The sequence below is a fragment of the Clarias gariepinus genome, chromosome 19 (genome assembly GCF_024256425.1).
Source record: "Clarias gariepinus isolate MV-2021 ecotype Netherlands chromosome 19, CGAR_prim_01v2, whole genome shotgun sequence".
NCBI lineage: Eukaryota > Metazoa > Chordata > Actinopteri > Siluriformes > Clariidae > Clarias > Clarias gariepinus.
The window spans coordinates 3,100,763-3,109,136 of record NC_071118.1 but is presented as its reverse complement, the minus strand read 5'-3'; the positions used below and the strand labels follow the sequence as shown (position 1 = coordinate 3,109,136).

Below are 8,374 nucleotides of genomic sequence, written 5' to 3'. Positions count from 1 at the left end.
TATTAACGGTGAACTTTTTGTCAGATGCAGGCAATGAAAAGAGAAATGAAAAAAATACATGATCATTACAGCCTCATACAGTATCTAGGGGCGTGACTCCTGTTGAAAAGTACAATAGGGAACAAAGTAAGGGAAAGAGGGAAAGATCAGCACTACTCTGAATAATGAAGACTATGAAGAAAAATTAGAATAGTTGCTGACACAGTTTCTGTATCTCCTCATCACTTTGCCCAACCTTTATTTTTGAAAGAATGACAAAGTGTTTGAGAGTGGAATGCAATAAAAACAAATTACTTTATGGAAAGAAAAATGCATAAATTATACACTTTACAGAAGGTCAGGTTCACCATGTCCACTGAGAAGAGCTTTCTCGTCTTCTGGGCCTTCCTTGGTCTCTAAAGCCATTCTCAGTTTCTGCCAAAATACCTGTGTGTCTTCTCCATGGTTGGGCCATTTGAGGTAGGTCTTCTTTTTTACCAGCTGACGCATCCGGTGGTATGGAGACAGCTGACAGGTGGGAATGTCCTCTAGGAATATCAGGATTAATACATCTTTCTTTTCATCAAACAGTCTAAAGTTAGCCATCTGGATTTCCTTGGAGCACCACGTGCTTTTCAAATAATTATGTGTGATCAAGCATATGGTCTTACGACTGCTGTATATCCCGTCCATGATGTTGTCTATGATGGATCTTCCTGGCTCAAAGTCTCTATGATGTAGACAGAGTCTCCAGCCCTGTTCGTCTTCCAAATTAGGAATCAGCTCTTCGACAACCCAAGGTTCGTCCTGGGCATTGTAGGAAATAAAGGCATCGTATTTAAATCCATGTTGCTGGTGCATCTGTTTCCGTTTACTGTCATACAGGAAGGCGAGGAATAGGTAGTATGCATACAAAACCTGCCAGCGCAAGAACTGATAAATAAATGACCCCAATAGAGTCAGCATAACTACGACAGAGCTGAGTACAAACATGATGAAGTCTATATTCACGTTACATAACTCTACATTCATGTCTAAAATGCTTTTACCTCTCAGAGATAAAGGGTAGCTACAAGTATATCCATTCAGGTAAATCACCTGGGTGTAATTACTGGTTAAAGCCCAGTTGATAAAAAAAGCATTGTTGCAGTCACAAGTGAAGGTGTTTTTCTGCAAGTCGAGATATGTCAGATGAGGGAGTGACCGAATCAACGTTTGATTGATGACGTCTAACTTATTCTGAGTCGCTCTCAAGGCCGAAAGCCTAGAAAGGTTTGCATTAATTAAGAAATTCAGAGAATGAATCTGAGTGCTCCTGATGATAAGCTTCCTCAGCTTTGGGATCGGGTGGAAAACTTCTGCGGTTATGGAGTCGTCGTCTGTGAACACATTTTTTGAGAGGTCTAAAAACCAAAGGTTAGGAGTAGACTCGAACGTATCAGGATGGAGATTATTCAGGTTCATGTTTCCACCGTAGAACATTGTTAAGGAAGTTAAACCTTGAAGCAGATTTGAGGGGAATTTACCAAAACCTTGTCGTTGACTATGAATGGACAAAATTTTAAGTGAACTTAAATTAAAAAACGGGGGATCCTGCAACATATCATCCTCGTACTGAATGACATTGCTATGCAGTTCTAAGGTTTTCAGGTTAGGCATACCTGAGAACACAGCTGGGTCTTTTATAGTTTTACCTGTTATCCTGTTAGAGTGAAGTAACAAGTCTGTTAGATTTGCCAGCCCTGAAAATGCATGTGGTTCAATCTCAAAAATCTGATTGTCACCGAGATCAAGGGTTCTAAGACTAGACAAACTTTTAAAGCTCTCCTTGCGAATTGTGCTTAACTTATTATATGTCACTTGCAAATACTTCAAAGAAGGAAGGCCCTGTTTAAATGCAATGTCTATCTTCAATAATTTATTCGTCCCCATCTTTAAAATTTCAAGATTATTCAAATCTTTAAACACACATTTAAAAAGTTTTGAAATTTTGTTGCTGTACAAATATAGCGTATTTAACTGTGTTAAATTAGCAAAGTCTGTACAGGTTAAATCACTAATCCTGTTTCTACTGAGATCTAGATACTCAAGCATCAGAAGATTTCGAAATGAATTGTTGACCTCGGTGAGTTTATTAACTTTTAGATAGATTTTCTTAAGCTGTGTTAGTCCTTCAAATATGGGCGCAGAAATAGTAGATATTTCATTATCTCCAAAGTCTAGCTCTGTCAAGTTAGAGCAGGGATCAAGCATATAAGCCGTCAGTTTTGAGATTCTGTTGCGCTGCATGCATAGCACCTTGAGTCCAGGCAAGCATCCAGACTGTAAAAGAGTCTCTGGCTTTATCCATTTCAGTTCGCTTAATCTAAGTTTAAACAAGGAAGCCCAGGTGATGTTCTGAAGTACTGCAGTGAGGTCCTCCTCTGGCATGTGTACTCCGGTCAGATTCAGTGCTTTTACTGAATTCAGAAAAGCCTTATCAGTAATATTCCATAGCATAGTCCCGTTTCGACCACAGTGTGATAAATCAAGGTAATCCAGATTTGGGAAGATGTTCTCAGTGATTTGGAACTTGGTCAATGGATTGTAAGACAAATCAATCTTTTTCAGCGACAAAGTCTTCCTTGACAGGTCGTATGAGTTGAAAACGTCAAATTTGTTGCTTCCGATGAGCAATTCCTCCAAGTTTGGTGACAAAAGCACTGGTCTGACGTTGGCAATCTGTCTGAGGTTATTTTCTGTAAGGTTTAGGATGGTCAAACTCCGAAGAGTGTTAAAAGCATATTCGTCAATGCTTTCGATTAAATTTCCATCAAGACGCAGCACTTGCAGGTTGACAAGACCGTCCAGTAGACCTCTTGACACTGTTTTCAACTTGTTGTAGGCCAGATTAAGTTTGATCAAGTTGGGGAAATGCTTTGCAGTACCTTCTTGTACCTGTGAGATGTTACTGTTAGATAAGTTTAAACCTCTTAGGTTCCAAAGGTCCTCAAAGTCACCGGCTCCGATGTTTGAAAAGAAGTTGAAGGACATGTCTATGAATCTGGCATTGCTGGGTATCGGTGAAGGAACCGTATAAAAACCCATCTTATAGCAAAGAACTTTTAACTCCTCAGTGTTGTTTAAAGCACCAGAGACGGTGCAGTTTGTTAATGAAAACGCACTGACTTGGAAACTGAAGATGTATATACTGAGAAGAGCCAGTGACATTGTTGCCTTGAAACACTTCATGTCTAAATTTGTGGTCATTCCTAAACAAGATAAATTGCTCAAATTCTGATGTCTCCTTCTTGTGCAAGAGCTGTAAAAAAAAAAAAATCATACAAATGTGGGATTTATTTCGTGGGAAACATTCTATGTAGTTCTGGCAAAAAAAAATGCAGTTCCATATAACTTTGTTATATCTGGATGTCAATGCAGCAATGAAGTTAATACTTCAGTAGTTTACCTTCACTATAGTTAAAGCATTTTTATCCACCAGACTGACTTAGGGTTATACAACATTAGTTTACAATAGCACAGTCTTTTTTAATTACATAAAGTTGAAATTTGAGGAACAAAGTCATTTTCGTTTTCACTGGCTTTACGGAATTATGTTGATGTTACATGCAAGACAAATTTTACACATTTTACAAATTGCTTCAAATCACAGTCTGATCTATACTGCTATTTAAATCGATAATCAATTAATTTTAGGATTATACAGGTAATAGTACAAAAAAACAATACTACTAACAATGGCCTGAAATCATTTTAAAGCACTTTTTTAAAAACCTAATTTCAAATACATTCATAATAATAATAAAAAAAACAATATTACTTTGCTTCTAATAGAAAATACATATGGAAAGGACCATACCTCCTTTTCTCCTAACCCTCTACACTGTTTTCCCAATGCTTGTTTAAGCATGACATGAGGAAGTATGTCATATAAGGGTTAAAATACAGAAGTATGGCCACTGTCACCACAGATATGTAACAGTGTGTTGGGCTGTTCTCGTGTCTAGTCATATAAAAAAGGAAATACAAAATGTTTTGTAATGTATGTTTTGTATAATTGTCATGGCTTTCTCACTGAGGAGGCGAACGCAGATGCAGGATTTAGTTACACACACAATTTTATTTTAGTGAACTGTTCAGAAACAAAAGAAAACAAGACTTCTTATCTTTTTCCCCAGGCTGGGTCTGCAGGCGGGCTAGAAGAAATCAATGAACGAAAAAGGAAAACATAACAGAAAGAGTCCCGTCTGCTTTGCGTCGCACACGAAAAGCTGTAACACTCTCAGCCTTGACCTTCATGGACTTCTTCAAAACACACCGTGCCCGCTCTGCAGACGCCATTCAGTTCTGGGGAAATAAGTTACACAAACACACGTGAGACCAGTGATAAACATGAAGGTGCACAACAGTGAACAGACGAAGTGGTATGGGTTTGACTGGAATAAATAGTGAGACACACAGGGTAGACACAGGTGAACTTGATTTGGTGCTAAACAAAATTAATGGTGAACAATACACACGTAGACACACTAGGGGGAGACAAAGGGGCGGCTCAGTAGTCCAGTGAGCCAGATCTTATTCCCTAGGGCAAAGGTGGCACAGGTGTGACAGTAGAACCCCCCCCACAGGACCGGCTTCCCGAGGGAGGTGTGGGCGCTCTTTCTGCGTTTACCGGGGGGAGTCGTGACCCACTGACCTGATGGGATTGCCGGCGGGCGGGTCGGCACAGGGGCGCCCACTATTTCAACAGCCCCGGGGAGCGAAGGCTCTGCGACGCCTCTGTCCAAGGGCCCCCGTATTACTGGCCTGAGAAAGAATACATGAAAGACAGGGTTAACACGCATATGATTGGGAAGCTGTACCTTAAAAGAGACAGGGTTAATTTGTGCAACTATAGGAAAGGGACCGATGTATTTGGGAGAAAACTTGCAACAGAGAGGGTTGAGGGAAAGATCCTTTATCGAGAGCCATACTCGATCACCTACCTGGAGCAGAGGACTTTCTCTTCGCCGTCTATCGGAGAATTTTTAAGCCGGCAAACTGCTTGGGAGATTTTGGTGTGCACATTCTCCCATACTTTTTCTGCTCTCTTAAACCACTGATCCACCATGGGGATATCGGTGGGAGTGGCATCGCAGGGACAGAGTGGTGATTGGTGCCCGAGCACACATTGAAATGGTGTTAAGCCGGTTGAGGAGTGCTTTAGTGAGTTTTGTGCGTATTCCGCCTAGATTAAACAGTCAGCCCATTCATGTTGCCGACTACTACAGTTTGCACGGCGGTACCTCCCGACTTCTTGTACAGTCCGCTCTGCCTGTCCATTCGATTATGGGTGATAGCCCGACGTTAGGCTAACGGTGGTTCCCAATTTCTGGAAGAAAGCTTTTCAGACTCTGGTTGGGAGAGAGCTAAATAGAATAAGCTTGTTCAGTGTGTGGAGTGCAGGATGTTTAGACATTCTTCCTCCGTCGTTAGTGGTAATTTTACTTGTGATAGGTGTGTGTTAGCAAACACTCTGATGGAGAAGATATCAGCGTTAGAGGAGCGCATCCAGACTTTAGAGAGGGTTAGAGCAGCGTTATTCCCGTAGCGGACAGTCTGGGTGCCGCAGGCGGAGATAACCAGCCCCCGACTCCGGCATTAGTCCTCACAGCGGGGCGAGTGGGTGACGACTCTGCGGCATACTAGTTCAGCCAAAGTGTCCTTCACGTGTCCAACAGGTTTGCTGTCCTCAGTGATGCACCCGCTGAGAAACCTGAAAGAGCTCTGGTTATAGGAGAACTTTAGGGCGCCAGCGGCAATGGTTAGGTGTATCTCGGGAGCCAGAGCACCGGACATAGCAGGTAATCTTAGGGCTCTAGTACAGCATAGGTTCTCTAAGATAGTAGTACATGCTGGAGCTAATGATATACGCCTTCGTCAGTCAGAGGTTAGTAAATGTAACTTTTCAGAGGTGTTTAAACTAGCGAAGGCGATGTCCGATGAAGTAGTATGCTCTGTTCCCATCCCAATGAGATGTGGCTACATAGCTCCGAAAATAATGTAGGCTTTATAGACAATTGGAAGACCTTTGAGGGCAAAACTGGCCTGTTAGGGCGGAACGGTGTCCATCCCACTCGGGAAGATGCTGCTCTCATTTCTTGTAGTATAGCTCATACTCTCAGAAGAGGCCTAGTTAATCGGTGACAATCCAGAGCCCAGGCCAGGGAGCAGACAGACAGGCTAAACCAACCATCTGCTAGCTGCATAGAGTCGTCACTCAGGGTTCACTTTATTGAGACTGTGTCTGTTCCCCGAGCTAAACAAAAATTTAGAAAGACTCAGAAAGTCTGTTTTAATAATTTAATTAACATAGATATAGATATCATAGACAGACAAACTCAAGATCATACTGAATGCGCAGCCGGCCCCTCTGATCTGAAGCTAGGACTGTTAAATATTGGATCACTCACTTCTAAAGCAGTTATTATTAACGAAACTATCACAGACCAGGAGTTTGATATATTATGTTTAACTGAAACCTGGATTAAAGACAACGAGTATGTAGCTCTAAATGAAGCCAGTCCTCCTGGATACAGCTACATACACCAGCCTCAGCTAACTGGTAGAGCAGGAGGCGTCGCAATTATTTACCACGATAATCTGGCTATCGTACAAAAACACAGATTTAAATTTAATGCATTTGAAATTTTCTATAGTAACATAAAGTCAGCTCAGACGATTCCGCTAATCATCATTTACAGTCCCCCAGGGCCGTACTCTGAGTTTCTCTGTGAATTTGCAGATTTCCTCTCAAATCTATTCGTTTCCGTAGAGAAAAGCGTTAATTGCTGGAGATTTTAATATTTATTTTGAGAATCCAGAAGACCCTCTGAGAACAGCATTTATGTCCATACTGGACTCAGTAGAAGTAAATCAGTGTGTAGTAGGACCCACTCATAAAGCAGGTCACACTTTGGACTTAATATTATCCTTCGGATTAATTATAAGAAACATAATTACAATTCCACAGTCTGTAGTTATCTAAGATCACTGTCTTGTCTCGATTAAAGTGTCTCATAGTAATAATGTAAGCACAGCGCGGCGCTACCGCCTTAAACAAACATTCACATCAAATACCACGCAGAGCTTTATCGATAATCTCCCAGAGTTATAATTCTAGATTTTTATTTAATACCATAGCTTAATTAACTAAAAACAAGACCACTGCAGTAATCTCCTTACAAAAACATACAGTAGTGAGGATTTCATAAACTTTTTCAATAACAAAATCATAAATATTAGGCAAAAAATTCAGGCTTTGAAACCAGACAATTTAAGTGATACAGATGATAAATTAATCACATCACATCAGAACCTAGAATACTTTACTCCCCTTGAAGCGAAAGAACTAATTTCACTCATCTCCTCTTCAAAATCATCAACCTGTGAATTAGATCCTATACCGACCCATTTTCTCAAGCAGATAGTTCCAGCAATAACAACCCCTGTTGAAAGTAATTAACTGTTCACTCAGCAGTGGGTATGTTCCTAAGTCCCTTAAATTAGCAGTTAATAAACCACTTATCAAGAAACCTGACCTTGACCCCTGTCAGCTTTCCAATTACAGGCCGATATCAAACCTCCCCTTTATCTCCAAAATTCTGGAAAAGGTAGTATTACAGCAGCTATGTTCATATCTACATAGAAATAGCATACATGAAATGTATCAGTCAGGATTTAGGCCTCATCACAGCACAGAGACAGCACTCGTTAAAGTAGTAAATGACCTCCTAATGGCCTTTGATCAGGGTGGTGTCACTATACTTGTGTTACTCGACCTCAGTGCAGCTTTTGACACTATTGATCATAGTATTCTCCTTCACATATTAGAAAATGTAGTAGGAATTAAGGGAACGGCCCTCTTATGGCTCAGATCCTATTTGACTGATCGTTATCAGTTTGTAGATTTAGATGGTGACCATTCCTCATGTTCTCAAGTTAAGTTTGGTGTTCCACAGGGTTCTGTTTTAGGCCCACTGCTTTTTTTCCTTTACATGCTTCCTCTGGGCAACATAATTCGTAAACATGGTATTAGTTTTCATTGTTATGCTGATGACACACAAGTATACATTTCAGCAAAACCAGATGAGAAAAACCAGTTTACTAAAGTTGAGCAATGTGTGCAGGACATAAGAGATTGGATGTTAATTAATTTCCTTCTGCTTAATCCTGATAAGACAGAAGTTCTAGTCATAGGACAACAAGCAGCTAGAAGTAAGCTTTCTGATCACACTGTGATTTTAAATGGCCTTTCTGATCCATCAAGTGCAACAGTAAAAGACCTCAGTGTGATTATAGTTCCAGCCTTTCATTTGAAGCACATGTAGATAATATTACCAGGATAGCATTCTTT

General features: G+C 40.6%; 1 protein-coding gene across 1 annotated transcript; it reads right to left on the bottom strand.

Annotated features, from left to right (window-relative positions):
• Positions 1-215: 215 nt before the first annotated feature.
• Positions 216-3,871, bottom strand: LOC128507540 (toll-like receptor 13). The gene is made up of 2 exons (XM_053478536.1): positions 3,839-3,871; positions 216-3,280 (listed from the first exon to the last, which is right to left on the bottom strand). Exon 2 carries the CDS (start codon positions 3,226-3,228, stop codon positions 328-330), a length of 2,901 nt encoding a protein of 966 aa, XP_053334511.1. The 5' UTR covers positions 3,229-3,280; positions 3,839-3,871; the 3' UTR covers positions 216-327.
• Between the last annotated feature and the right edge of the window lie 4,503 nt (positions 3,872-8,374).

Coding starts and splice junctions, on each gene's coding strand:
- LOC128507540 (XM_053478536.1), bottom strand. CDS start 3,228: ATGACCACAAATTTAGACATGAAGTGTTTCAAGGCAACAATGTCACTG.